Raw genomic sequence first — 15,612 nt, 5'->3', positions numbered from 1 at the left:
TCTGTACTTTTTTCTCAACTCCACTCTTGGGCACCTAAGTGTCATTTTTTCCATGTCCCTTTACTGAGAGAGGATAATGTCTTACTTAGTTACCTGGCAGGGCTGTTTTGGATTTAAATGTATGATGTTTTAACAATACTTTGAGCAGCTCAAAAAATGATATAAACTAGAGGCAGTGTGAGTTAATGGAAAGGGTTTGAAGGCAAACTTTTTATTAGCTGTGTGGCCCTTGGCTAATTATTTTTAATTTTGTGGCCCTCAATTTCCCCATATTTACAATGAGGAAATGCTTACATCATAGTTACCTTCAGGGTTTTTTCACAGTATTTAATTTGGATGGGTCCTTCTGGTCTTCATAATTTCCAGAGGGACCCAGTATGATTTTTCTTTTAGATTTGATGAAGCTGAAATTGAAAACTGTTTAGATTTGACAAAAATCTGTTGAATTTGCCTTTGTATTTTACTTTTGGCCTTTTCTGTTTAGTGAAGATATAATTTTAAAAAACATTGCCATTAAAGTATACCATTATCACATTTTATCATACAGTAGAAATTATTTTATGGTAAGCCATATTTAAAATTACAGTTTAGTGATTCTTTATGAAATTTTGCCTTTATAAGTAGACTAAACCAAAAGGAATTACAAGTCATTCCAATATTTTTAAAATAATATTCCTCTGTACAGGTGGTTTGTTAATTTAAATTTCACATAACATCTGATTTTCATTATTTGTGGCAGTGGTTTTCTATAGTCACCATGAACACTGAATTAGCAAATCAGAACCACTGTTCCTAGACGAAATACAGGATTAGGTTCCTACGAGCCTCTAGTCAACACATTTTTATTAACTGATCAATACACAACCTTGTTTTATGTGTGTTTCTGCTTAAAGACCCCCAATTTAATATATAGTGTTGATTCATTAACATGAAACTCACACCCGACAGCACTATAATTTGTGCCTGAATGAAGCTTATCTAACACGTGTGTTTTTGCCACAAGGCACATTCCTGTCCTCGTGCACTTAGGAACACTGGACAACATTTTGGTACTAGATTTAGTGGCCTTTCTAAGCAGTGAAATTAACAGCAAAATGCACAAAAAATTTTTAAAACGTGGCATTAAATAGACTGTGAAAAGGACACTTATTTACAGTAGGAGAGCTGATATGATTAGCTGGGAACATGCATACTGGGTGACTCAAAAGTTTTTGCCACTCTGCACATATCCATGAATGCCACAAAAGTGCCGTGAATTATTGTTGTTGGGGTTACAGATACATTTTAGGGAGTAGGAAAATGTGCAAATACAGAATCCTGGAAAATGAGGATCGATTATGCTGTTGATTCATGAAGCCTTGTTCTTATAACCAGGAGACCTGATTCTGTGTAGCACGTCTTTCTGACTGTATCAGGATCACACAGTGTGCAAGTGGGAGAGATTGCCTGCAGTGCTCGTTTGCAGGTATTAATGTGTAGCCTGACCTTTCCAGGTACAGAATAAGTCCTTGGGAGTCAGGGTCCACATCTTCCTGTGGCCTCTCATAATGCTTTAGAGGCTCAAAAAATAGTTGTTGAATTAGGCTAACTTCTTTCCTGGTGTCCTCAACTGGCAAATGGGGATAAAACACTTAGCACAGTGTTCGGTTAAAACTTAATAGATGTTAGCCATTATTTAATCATATTAATTTGTAATGTTAATCGATGGTGATGATGATGATGACGATGACGCTGCTGCCACTGCTTCCTGTGCTGTGCGTGGACTTCATTTCTCTCCCATGTGGGCACTGGGCCATAGTGCCATACAGATGATGAAAATGTTAGGACGGTACCCTTCCTCTCAAGAGTAAATCCACCGTTCTTACCCTTGCTCTCAGTAGGCCCTAGGTGCTGAGCCTAATTTTCTAAGCTGCCTTTGGAATTAAATCTCATCATAGTGAATTAGAACATTAGCATGTGTGTCGCATGTGTTGATTAAGCTGAATCAGCACTTCCAGAGTGCCACAATTGTATAAACCTTCTTACAATGAATTAGCAAGTTGGAAATGCTGATGAAACCACTTGGAGGAAGAGAAGAAATTTTTTTTTTAATTTATTGTTATTTTTTTTTTAGTCAAATGTACACTCTTCTCCTGAGACCTAACAGGGTGTGTGTGTTTGTTTGTTTATATTTTTTATATGGAGATTTGATTTTTGAAGGGACATGTACAAGCTTTTGGAGGTATAATGTTTGAATTTTGTTTTCCTTTTTTCTGTTGAGCTGGTTAAGGGAGGATGATGAAGAGGAAAATGGAAGGGTAATATGATTCTTGATGGCAAAATTAAAGCTAAGTTATTAAGAACTTTCTTTTATAAGCTACTTATAAAATTAGATACTTTGATTGTGTTGAGAGACTTCAAGAAATGTTTTGGTTCTTCATACCAATTGTTAAATATGCTGTGTTCTCTTCAGTATGAATCTGATGAACCAGAAAAAAGTGCCTATCAGGAGTATGACAGTGACAGCGATGTCCCTGAAGAACTGAAACGCGATTATGTGGATGAGCAGACGGGCGACGCGCCTGTGAAAAGGTAAACTTGGTCTTCGCTTTTACGGGATTTGCATTTTACATTGCGAGCTGAGCATATAGGATTTACTTTAAAGGTGAAAGAAAAACAAACATCAAAAATTAAAATTTTCTGTTGGTTATAATGTCACGTGACAGAAGTTAATATGTTTTAAAAAATGATTCCCGAAAGGCTACAAATGAAGTTCTTTTGATATTGGACATAAAGAGCTCTTAACTTAGAGATCAGTGATGTTTGCAGAAAAATGAACCTTTGAGTTATAAAATCAGTGCTGCTTTTGGAGGCAGTTTATGCTTCACATAGATCAGAAAACCTCAGGGAGGAAAATAGTCCTTTGTTTTCTACGTGGACTTTCTGCCTCAATCTGGTAAGTAGAGAAGGTCTCCATTTATCCTCCCAATGTCATTTATGTTCACTGTTTGAACCTTCTGTTATAGGCTCCCTTGTTGTACTTGGGTTTTGCTTTATGATAAACTGTTCTCTTCAAAAACTTTGATAATTATATAAGAATTATTTGTCACCTTCTCCCAGGTAAATGGGCCTGATGTTAATATGTGAGTGAATTAATTTCATGAGTATCAGACATTTAATGACCACAAATATACTTTATTTTTAATGACAAATTTAAGTGTGCTCTCCTCTATCCTTTACCCCCAAAGTACCTAGTTAATACTTGATTGATTCAAAATCCTGATTGATATAATTTCTCTCCTCAAAAGTAAGTGTCCGATGTAGTTGTAGACATTTTAATTGGGAAAATTTGTTTGCAATGCTTTTCACATATGTGTGATGTTTAAGTATTTACATCTGTGATCTATAGGAACTGAGTAGAACTATTCTGTTGGACTTCTTCATTAGATGTTTAGGGTGTATTGTGTCCAGAAGGGAAGCTCTAATTAAACTGAACCGAGTGGCTGCCAGTGTATGTGTATGTACTTGCATTTTTGGTGGGTTATGCAGCCTCCGACAGTGTCTGAACTTACTCCTGAGATGTCTGAATAATGTGAACTGTCAACTATAGTCAATCCATTAACAGTATCAATTCCTACTTCTAAGTGTCTCTTCAATTTATCAAAATTCCATGTACTTCACTGTACCATCCTAGTTCATGCAAAAACCATCTCTGTGCCAGATTATTGAATCAGCCCCCTTACCTTGGCTTCCTTAACCCTCTTCTAATTCATTCTTGGATACAAATTTAGGTGTTTTTTTTTTTCTTATATTTAAATTTGATCATGTCCTTTTCCTGGTTAAAAATTTTTAATGGCTCACCACTGCAGGAAGGATAAGATTCATACTCCTTAGGTGTGATTGCTTTTGGTGATCTGCCCTTTACTTACCTCCCTTCTTGTCACTTCCTGCTGCCCACTTACTCTCCATGCTAGCCTCGTGAACTCCTTGTGCTTTTCTGAGCATACTCTGTTCTCTTACCTCTGACCTTCGTACAAGTTGGCCCCTCTTTTCCTGTACTTACCATATAACTTATTTTCCTTTAAATCTAGTGCACCCCCTACCCCAGACTTGTCCATCATATCTTATACTTATTTAAGATTCTAAGGAGGGTATTTTTATATTTATAAGTCTGAAATCAGGATGCTTGGTACATTTAATGATTAATTTCCTTAGAACATTTGTTTTTATAAAGTGGCATAACTTCTATTAATGGTTGATAATTAATATCTTAGAATCAAAAACTACATTATAGCCCTTTATTTCTTTACTTACTAATTTCTCTTCCCCTCTGGACTGTAAGGACTGGAGGATAATCTCTATATCCCCACCTGCTACATGGTAAGATTTTTCAGTAACTAATTAGTGAATGAAGGATAGATTGTAAGCTGAATTACTCACTGATGTACTACTTGACAACCCTAATTGCAACTTTGTTTTGCTTTTCTAAATTAAGCGTTTCTCGGGAAACCCTAAAGAGCAGGAAGAAATCAGATTACAGTCTAAATAAAGTGAATGCACCCATCTTAACAAATACAACACTGAATGTAATAAGACTTGTTGGTAAGTAGCTACACCTTTTTAAAAAATTGTTCTAGCAGTTAAATTAGTCTACTTTTATTACCAAACGATTTTAACTTGGGGTTTTTATTGTACACTCCAGTGCCCATCGCAGTGAGGGATTTAAGATTATCATATGCCAGTGCTTTCTCATCTAAATTGTTCCCAATAGTCTAATGCTTATGTTAGTCAGTTTTTTGTTTTCAGTTGACTGCTTAAAAAGTATTTGTGTCTTCCACTTTTTCTAAAATCTCCCAATTAATTGAAATGTAATGAAGAATTTTCTATGTGAGTTAGTGGTATGGGTAGGATGATGATAGTACCAGTTTCACATTTACACTGTAGTTTTTACTTAGTTGTTTCATTGATCTTCACAATCTTTCTGTCAGGTAGGCACTATGAATAGTGACTTTCTGGCATTTTCAGACACAAGAGTTCTACAAGCTAAATATTCACGCCATAGGAAGTGTTATTATTACAGACAAGACCTTTATTGATGAATTTGTAGAAGGCAAAAACATGAAGAATTGTCATGTAAAATGTTTAGGTTTGAAGATGATGTGGATTTTTTAATGTCAGTATTTCACCATTTTATATGCTGTCTCAGCCCTTATATCTCATGAATAGTCCTCACATTTGACAAATAAGTTGCAGAAATGTCTTCTCACACTAAGTCATCAATGCTGGTCAGGAATTTTAGTGGTTTTCTATACAAATCACTGTACTCTGTTTATGGAGATGGTCATTTCCTATTGCCTCGTTTGATTACACTTTGCTCTGATAAAATGGCCTGTGTTCCTGAAGATAATTTCTAAGTTTCATTAATGAATAGGATAAAGTTGACAAACTATTTTTTAGAAGTCTCACTTTCTTTATGGAAAAAAGTGGGAAAGTAATAGTGAATTGAGAGGAAAAGAATGGATATATATTTTCATGACACACAGAAAACTGACAGATTTATTCTATGGCTGATTATTGCCAGAAAAAAATTAGCTTTTCTTCTTTATCAAAGAGTTAACTGAACATAGAGTCATGATGTACTCTCTAGAATTCATAGAATCAGAATTGGAAGGGCTCTGAGAGGTCATCTGGTATAAATGCCCATAAAGCAAGGATTTCTTTCTTTAATGCCCCTAATATGTGGTGGCCATCTAGCCTTCATTTTATGTCTGAGTCACTGGAAGCATATTATTTTGCACGACTACTCATCCTATTAGATTGATTTAATTGGTAGGAATCTCTATTTTATGGTATACCAAAATCTCTCTCTGTGTGTAATTCTCTGTTGCCTTAGTTCTGCCCTTAAAAGCAGAAAGAGTAAGTCTACTTTTTTCCTCCTTGTCATGCGGGGCGGCCTGCAGGGTCTTTAGTCCCACTCCCCACATAAGAACGCAGGACATGGTGAGGCCAAAAAGGAACACCCACGGAGCCACAGGTAGGGGAGTCATTACTATTATATTCTCACTTGCGGCTTGGTTGGAGAAACAGGAAGCAGGAACCACACTGTTCGCAACCCTCACTGCTCCGCTTGCAGGCTCAGCCACCATCTTCTTGCTAGCCCCCATTTTCTGCTAGCGTAACCACGGCAGTTATATTAGTGGCCAATGGCTCACTGGTTACAGCTGACAGCCACAGCCAATTAAGCTGACAGCTTACAGCCAGTTAGCCACAGCTGATGGCCATCCAATCACAGTTGATGGCCATTTACTACCTGAGCCAGCACTTTTCCATGTGAGGCCGAGAGCCTGGAAACTGCTCTCTGGGGCTCTGTCCCCACACTCCTATTCTTCCATGCGGTCACTTTTCGGATGTGTGCTGGTGGTTAATACTGTTCTTCCTTTCCTTAGTCCCTTGTCCCCCAGTCCGTTCTTCAGGGTCAGTGTGCTCAGTGCCCTTTAGTGGTCCTCACTGATGGATATTCCAAAATTCTTATCATCTTCCTCAGCCTTCGGGACTCACTGTAGTTTTCAGTGTCTGAACACACTGCTCCACATGTACTTTAATGGACGCAGCTTTTGCTTCATTATGTTGAAGTAACCAACCACCCTAACACATCAGTGGCTTTCAGTCACAAAGGTTTATCATGACACCTATTGGCTCCTAATCAACTTAGTTCTGCTCCATGTGCTTCATTCTCACATGCAAGCTGAAAGGTTAGCATCAATCTGAGCATGGAGAGGAGAGTAAGAGCTGAACCATGTTATGAGTTAAAGCTTCCACTCTGATGTGGCACCCTGACTTCCTCTGACATGTCACCGACCTTAGCAAGTCAGGCTTGACATTGGGGTTGAGAAGTATACCTCTACCCCAAGAAGGCACTTCAACTCCAGGTAGTGAGACAAGGATGCGTGATCCTTTTACAGTGAATGGGGTTGGGGCGGGGGCAGATAATTGGGGGAAATAATGCAATCAACTACATTTTTATTTTTAATTTACCTAGTTCAAAAAGAACTAGAGGTCATCATGTTGCTTTTTACTCTAAAAGACATATATTCAATAGAATCAAATCAAATCAAAGGCTAAAACAAAATTGAGGAGGGAGGTTATCGTATATCATTCAGTTAAATGCAAACAACAAATGTAAATCTTCACTTGGTAGTCATAAAGAAATGAAGAAACAATGCATTCTGCTATTCTCATTATCTAAGAAAGGGATATAATAATGATAGAAAAGTGCTGCTGGGGCGAAATTAGGAGACAGTAACAACAAAGTCTTCTGTAAGGATGACTGATCGACATAGTGGGCCCTGTTTTCTCACCGTGGATGTATAGAAACTGAGAGGAACTGCATTCTCCTGGGCCCTAAGGAAAGCAGAGCAGCCCTGGATGAGCCCTTCCTCATCGTAGAGACTCTGACCCTTGCAACTTCAGCCTTCTCCCCCACCAGATCTTTTACTAAAGCTGCCTAAAGTTAGGAAACAGTGCCTAGTATGATAATTGAATTTTCATGTCCCATTTCAGGTTGGGATTAAGTGCTGCCATTATTCCTCCAGTAGGCTTTTATGCTGACCACTTTCTCCCTCCCTGAGATGTCTTTCTCTTTATCTTCAGTTTGTACATATTCATAAAATGGAGCTTTAAGGGATCCACTCACCAAGGGGTCTCCAACCAGTAAATGCACTATTCCATTCTCTGTAGTTTTGCACAAAATGCTTAAAGATTATAAACTGGCAAAGGTAATGTCTCTTACACACAAAGACAGAAGTACAATTGTGTAAATAAGATGGATTAATTTTTGGTGCCCGGGAAGATGAAGGAACTAATTATTCATTAGTTGGGAGACACACTTTAGAACATTAAAGGCATATTCAAAATGGCCTTTTCAATGAGTATTTATTCGGCAGATAATTAGGAGAGATTAAGCAAAAGTGTCAGTGCCTGATCTGTTAGAAAAGCTCCGTCCGGGAGTCCTTCACAAGTGCTGAGGACTAATCCAAACCTTGCTTTTGTGTAAAGAGAAAATTCTGTCAGCCTGACAATTTCTTACAGACAGAAGCTGACAAATTTTAAGGATTGTGTGGCATCACTGAAGTAACCTTGGTATTCAGGGTCTCTCCTGGAGGCAGCGGTCACTGCAGCAGGGCGGATAGGGCCACGCGGCAGGAGATCCGTTTCCAAAATCTGTGCTTGTAAAAACTACAGACCTTACAACAAAATGATTACCTTGGCAGCTGGAAAAACACACACCAGTACATGCATCGGGATTTAACCAGACTAGGAACCTCTGAGGAATTTTGAGGCGTAGTGTGGCTGAGAGGTAGTTTGTGGGTTGGAGGGAACACAGAAAGAGGGAAGAGAGCCACCCCTTCACTGGTACATTCTTTTAGGTGGCACACTAATATTATCATTTTATTGTGGAGTGTTTTAAATTGAAAAGGTAATGCATAAAGATGGTTAAAAATGAAAATAACCCAGGGTATAAACAGAGCCCCCCCTGAACTGCAAGTCTCAGAGAAAACTACTCAATTTTCCCTCTTTCTTTGAGAAATGTTAATATGCTTTTACAAGTAAATTGCTATGTGAATCTCCTCTCTTCTGTTTTTGTTTCAAAAATTGGATCACACACTATATATATACTGTTCTTCATCTGGCTTTTTTGACTTCAACTATCTTAAGGTTAAACTTCCATGTCTTAGTGTGCATAGATTCCATTCTTTTTAATGATCCTGTTGTATAGATGTACCACAATTTCTTTTGTAAGTCTTCTATTGTTTAACATTTAGGTTGTTTAAGTCATTTGATGCTACCTAAACAACGCCACAAAAAATGCCCTTGAATAAATACCTTTGTCCATATACAAATACAGGTGTAGGACAAATTCCTACAAATGTTTCCTCAAGCAGGATCAAAGAGTACATACACTTTTGGTTTGGGGAGACATTCTCAGTTTACCAAAAAAGTTATTAAAGCGCTTCTGTTAGTTTACCCAACAGTGTACATATGGGAGTTCTCTCTTTTCCCAGTTTCTCAGCAGCATTGTCCAGCTTCAGATCCTTGCCAGTCTGACACGTTTGAATGAGAATATTTGCTGGTTTGAATGAGAATGTCATCTCATTCAAAATGTATTTAATGATGAGTGAGTTTAAACATCTTTTAGTATGCTCTAAAAGATATTTCTGTTTGTGAACTACTTATTCGTATTCATTGCCCATTTTTATAATAAGGAAATTATGTGTTTTAATTTCTACATTAAGGAAGTTAGTCTTTTTCTGCCATGTGTGTTGTATTCATTCATTTTTCAATCCCAACAGATTTTTTTTAAAGCTACAGCTCTGATCCAGGCACTCTGCCAGCTGTTGGAAACATAGCCATGCACAGGACATAGTCTGTATAGTTAAGGAGCCCAATATGGGAAATAACCTACAAAAGAAAAAAAAATTACATTTTAGTGTTAAAAGCATAAATAAACAGAAAAGATGCAGAAATAATGATTAACTTTCTCTTCTGGGTAGCAAATAAAAGGGCTGACTCACTGGAAGGCTCACACCGCACCTGACTTTGAAAGATGAATAAATGTGAATAATTTGGTAAAGGCATTCTAGCCAGAGTGCAAAGAGCAATGTGTGCAAGAAGTGATGTATTCAGAGAACACAGCAATTTAGGTTGCTGCATATGAGAAGCATGATGGGAAATGGGACTTGGGAGCAGGGGAGACTTGGCAAGAAAAGTGGGAAGAAGTGGATTTCACAGGACCTAATGTAATGTTTTGGGGACATGAATTTGTTAAGGGTTTTAAACAGGAGAGAAACACAAGTAGATTTGCTTGTTTGTTTGTTTTTTAAAAGATTACTCTGGCCACATTGTAAAGAATGGAAACTTGGAGTAAAGGAGAAGCTGGGGGAGGTCAAAGTCTAGATGGGAGGCTGTTGAAATCTCCCAGACAAGACATGAAGGCTTTGAGTCTGCTAAAAGCAGTGGCCATTGTAATAGAGAGGTGAAGATAGATTTGAGAGATTTTGGAAATACAGTAGACAGGATTGGTGAATCATTATGGGAGATCATTCTTAAATTTTAGATCTGTGTGTTACAATGTCACAACTGAAATAGGAAAGATGAGAGGAAGACTAAGTTTGGGGAGCTGATGATAGGTTTGATTTTAGACATACGGAGGTACCTATGGGACATTTAAATAGAAATGGTTTATAGGCATTTCAACAGATGGATTTGGAGGTCAGGAAATTAAACACTTTCAGGATATATACTTGGAGTTGTTGGTATAAAATGAGTTAAATCCTGGTAGTGTATGCATTTATCTTGGCAGAGGATCTTAACCTTTTGGGTTCATAGAGAATCCAGATATATCCGCATCCATTGGATATACTGTGGTGCTATGTGGGTGCATTGGAGGGACAGACAGTAAGAGAAGCCAGTGAAGGAGGTCATGAATGAATGGTAGAGAGGCAGGAGACAAATGAGGAGGTAAAGTGGAGACCTTGAAAACCAATGGATAAAAAAGCCTGTCAAGAAGGCCATTCTTGATTGATCTTTTATGATGATCTAAGCCAATGATTCTTAAATTTTAGCAGCATCAGAATTTATTGGAGGGCTTATTAAAACACAGATTGTTGGATTCCACCCTAGAATATCTATTCAGTAGATCTGGGCTGTAAGCTGAGAATGTGCATCTTTAACAAGTTTCTAGGTGATATTAATGCTACTGATCTGAGGAACAAACTCTGAGAACCATTGGTTCCTTTCTGTTTTGTCCTAATTGAAATGTAAACAATGTGTGTTTAAATAACAGGAACATTTTCAATTGTATAACAGTCAACTCATATGGTAGCTTGCTTTGTTTTTTATGAATACAAGTAATCATATCAATTGTTTTCAAAATACTTATTTCAAATACTAGGATCAAGTTACAGAGTCAATGAAATTTTAAGTCCAATCTTATGTAGAAGTATCATAATATATTTTTTTGTTTGTTTTAAAACTTTAAAACCTTGGGTTTTTTTTGTTTTCTATTTATTGGTTTCAGGTATACAAAACAATATAATAGACATTTACACCCTTCACAAAGTGATAAGCCCCCCAATTTACTACCACTCTGACATTGTATACAGCTGTTACAATTCCATTGACTATATTCCCTATGCGGTACTTTACTTCCCATTTATATATATACATATATATATATATATACACGTATATATGTACACACACATATATATACATATATATGTAATTGTTTGTGTATATGTGTGTGTATATATATTGGGTTGGTACAAAAGTAATTGCGGTTTTTGCAGTTTTTTTTAACCTTTTAAACCCCAATAACCTTTGCACCAACCTAATATATATATGTATGTATACATGTATACGTATATATGTATATATACACATAGGTATATATATGCAATATATATGTACATGTATACATACATATACATATATACGTATATACACATATGTATATGTATGTATATACACATATATTTATATATGTATATATGTGTATATATATGTATGTGTATATATACGTATGTATATACACATACGTATATATGTATGCATATATATATGTCTATATATACACACACACAAACACACACACATATATATGTATATATATAGTGGACAGTCAGTATTATTCAGCGTCAGCCTCAGGTGCACAGCGCAGCGGTCAGGCATCTACACCGTCCATGAAGTGACCCACCCCCCTGATAAGTGCAGCACCCATCTGGCACCCTGCATAACCCATACAACATGATTGATTATATTCCCCATACTGCATTTCATAAACCTTGTTTTATGATGAAATTAAAAGCTGTTTTTTTAAGAAACAATATTTTTGTATGTTTAAGGAAAAATTTATCGTTAAATTAGATTATATTCCAATATTTATTTCTCTAAAAATAGTCATATGTTATTTATATGAATTTTTATTTTTAACAGTTTTAAAACACTTTCTGAGTTGATAGCTCTAATATACTACATGACATTTTGAGACAATCCAAGAAGTGTTATCATCTCTCAGTACATGGAACAACAAAATTATGTTGGAGATTTGTGTGCCTAAGATACAATATTCAAACAACAGAATAAAAACTGGTAGCCAGGGCCCACATAACAGACCTATTAATTTTTCACTCTGGTCTTCACTTCATTATTCAATACATTTTTCTAAATACATTCTAAATACATTTTTCTAAATTGAACTGAACTACCTTTTCCTTCCTTAATGCCTCATTTATAGCATTTCCAGTGTGCCTTTTTGTGCTGTTTATATTCATTGATGATCTCTCAACTTAGTGCACTGTAATAAGAATAAGGAACATCCTTCCTTGGGTTCATTCTCATGCTTAATCCTTTTAGAAAGGAATCGTAAAAGTTTTTTCTTTTTTTATTTGTCTACTGGAAAAGTCTGGCAGCCTATACTCTAATTGCTGGCAAGGAATAGTGGTAGAGGGGGCATGCGGACTTGTACAGTTTGTTCCATATGTGGACCTTCAATTAATCTGTTGTTTTTTAACCTCGTTTCTCCTCCTTTTTTGCTGTACTTACTGATTCTGAGCAGTCACCATCTTATCTAATAGCTTCTACCTCCTCTGTGGTCCTCTTCTCGTTTATTGACATCTTTGCATTTTCCCATAAACCTGCTCCCATTTACTGTCTGTCATCTAGTACAGGGGTTGAAAAACTAACCTGCAGGCCAAATCAGTCTGGCTGCCTGTTTTTGTAAATAAAGTTTTATTGGAATACAGGCAGCTCATTTGTTACATGTTGCCTGTGGCTGCTTTTGTGCTATAAAGGCAGAGTTGAGTAGTTGAAACAGAGACCAGCAGAGCTGAATAGTTACCTCAGAGACTGTATGGCATGCAAAGCCTACACTGTGCACTGTGTACTCTTTGGTCTTTAAAGGGAAGGTTTGCCATTCCTGATCTAGAAATTTTTTGAGATTTCTCATTTTCTGGTAATCATACCTACTCATCTCTGCCTCCTCACTCTCTTCACTTCATAGATATAGGCTTAATTTGTTGTAAATGTCTCTTTTAATTCGGTAATCTGATCTGAAGAGATACATAAGCCCCCTTAGGCCTCCAAAGGCCTACTCTGCTCTCTTGAACCCGAGAGTTCTTACTCTTTCACATTTAACTATAATGGCAGCCTGCTTATCAATGGCTGCCTTGTATGTATGACCATTTAAGATGCAAGAGCAGGGATTCTGTAATTCCTGTGACTTAACATAAGGCCAAGTACAGAGTAAGCCTTCAAAAAATATTTGTAGACTTTATTGAATAAATGAATATTTTGCTTATTTTTTAAACATAACAATTTATGTTTAATTTTTTTTTTCCAATGTAGTGGGTGGGGGACATTAGTTTTTTTTTCCCCTTTCTGAATGTACATTTAGAATAGCTTTTACCTACTAATAATTTATTTTTCTATTCTTCCTTAAGATTAGTTATATGGACAATGCTTAATCTTATTATTAGGAATAGAGAGGAGCTTTGTATTTTGCATATGTGTCAACTCAGATATTTGCCTTTTTCCCCATTCTGTGTATCTCCCTTTCTTTTGTTTTACAGGTTAAAGTAATGTAACATAATGTTTTTCCATTTTTTCTTCTCAGCGTCTCATTTTTTTATGTGTAAATAGTTACAGTTTAAACAGATATATGTTTGTAGTTGGTAAAAATATCTGTATATGTCCAGCATGTTCTCGGAGTATATTTTTCAAATATTTTTCAATTGTGTTTTAATTAAAAAAAAGAATGTCTGATTGTGTGAAATAATTACAAAAGATGCTTCTAAAACTAAAGACTTGTAAGAATAAAATCTGAGTTGAATGGTTTTTTCTTCTGTGTGTTTCTCTTCCTGACTATTATTTAGAATCATCTCTCATATAAATTAAGACAGATGTACTGAATTCTTAGGTAATAAAGATATGGTTTTGACAGTAGACATTTCCATCAGAGTATATTTGTCATTTTTTTTCTACTGCCATTAATGTGTTTTCTCTTAAGTCATGGTGTCTTCGGTAGTACCAATTAAAATGTATAGCAGTTACATGAAGTAGAGCCAGCACCTGAATTATTTGCTCATTTAGAAATTAAGCAAATAGTCTGTTTTAGTACCTACTGTGAAAGAGCATTTTTTATAGATATGCTTCTTTCCCTATTATTTCCCATAAAAAACAAACACGGTTAGAGCCTTGTTACTGGTATTTGATTGAGTCCATCTCCCAGGCACCTTTCAAATACATTAACAAGCTTATAAATGCAGAAATTTTGGGTTTTAATTTTTTTTCTGTAACTATACCATATGATTAGGGGAAAGAGAATGGAATATTGGCATCTCCTGAAAGAAAGAATGAGGAAGATATGTTCTTGGCATTTTGAGAGTATCGAGCTCTTGAGTGATGTAGTGGTAAAGAAATGTTCTTGGCCTCTGACGCAGGATTTCACAGGGCTAGGATTCAGGGGATGGGAAGTACCTTCCATGGGTCCTTTTTCTTCTTGATATTTTGCTTTTGCTGTGTGTACACACTTATTGAAAAAAAACCCACTTTTTCTCAAGCACATTGTCTTCTGTTTTACTACACCTAAACTTTTTTGAAGAAATTATTTTAAATGGAATCTCCAAGAAAATGAGGAACTGTGTTGTATTTGTACAGTGTTATTGATAGCACAGTATAGGAGTTCCATGAATATTTGACAAACAGTAAAAATAATGATGTAAAAAAAAAATCTTTGTAGGGATTATTTCTGTCAGTGTTGTCCAATAGGACTGTCCAAGATGATGTGACTGTTTTGTTATCTGTGCTGTTTAATACAGTAGCCACGAGCCACACATGAGTATTGAGGACTGGTAATGTAACTAGTATGAGGAATGTAATACTTCATTTGTTAAAAATATTTTAGTAGACTATTTTTATTACCACTTTATGATTATAGATGAACAGATGTTCATTTTGTTCTGCCTGATTTTTATTTTTTGTTCTTTTCAGGTAAATATATGCAGATGATGAACATTCTTAAGCCGATTGCCTTTGATGTTATCCATTTCATGTCTCAGCTATTTGATTATTACATGTATGCAATATATACCTTTTTTGGTCGGAATGATTCGGTAAGTCAACCTTCAGGGGGAAACTCTGTTTCTGTTAAGGTCTATTTTTTAAATGTAACGTTCACTTCATTCTCTCCGTATAAAATACACAAATAGCATTATTTTGAAAATTATCCATCAAAAATCCAACAAAATTATTGGTATCAGCTTCTGTCTGCCTAATGGCCTAATTTATATGTTAATGTTAAGCTTTGATATGATAAATACATTGTATGTTATTCAGATTTTGGGCATAGAAAGTAGAGCATCTGTCGCTAACCTTGACACATGTTGGCAATGAAAAATGTGCAGGTCGCCTCGTTTAGGTCAGGCCCAAGGTGTAATTACTAATAGTAAGTGACACATTTTAAATATTGGCTAGCATGGCAACCTTAGCAGGCACTACTACACACAGAAGATAATAGTAAATATTTATTAAAATAATTGAAAAATCTTTGAATGGAACCATCTGCCTGCCACAGAA

The 15,612-nt window shown here is 36.1% G+C and overlaps 1 protein-coding gene across 1 annotated transcript in view; it reads left to right on the top strand.

Moving 5' to 3' along the window:
- The window catches only part of VPS50 (VPS50 subunit of EARP/GARPII complex), a 137,481-nt gene that overhangs the window by 96,003 nt on the left and 25,866 nt on the right, over positions 1 to 15,612 (top strand). The window contains exons 19-21 of the mRNA XM_081079868.1: positions 2,453 to 2,571; positions 4,475 to 4,581; positions 15,028 to 15,149. Coding sequence (XP_080935994.1) covers positions 2,453 to 2,571; positions 4,475 to 4,581; positions 15,028 to 15,149 — 348 coding nt within the window. The remainder of the gene's footprint in view (positions 1 to 2,452; positions 2,572 to 4,474; positions 4,582 to 15,027; positions 15,150 to 15,612) is intronic.

The sequence above is a fragment of the Rhinolophus hipposideros genome, assembly GCF_964194185.1.
Source record: "Rhinolophus hipposideros genome assembly, chromosome: 18".
In the NCBI taxonomy this organism is placed as follows: Eukaryota; Metazoa; Chordata; class Mammalia; order Chiroptera; family Rhinolophidae; genus Rhinolophus; species Rhinolophus hipposideros.
Note: the sequence above shows the minus strand (reverse complement) of the source record. Positions and strands in the feature narration are given on the sequence as shown.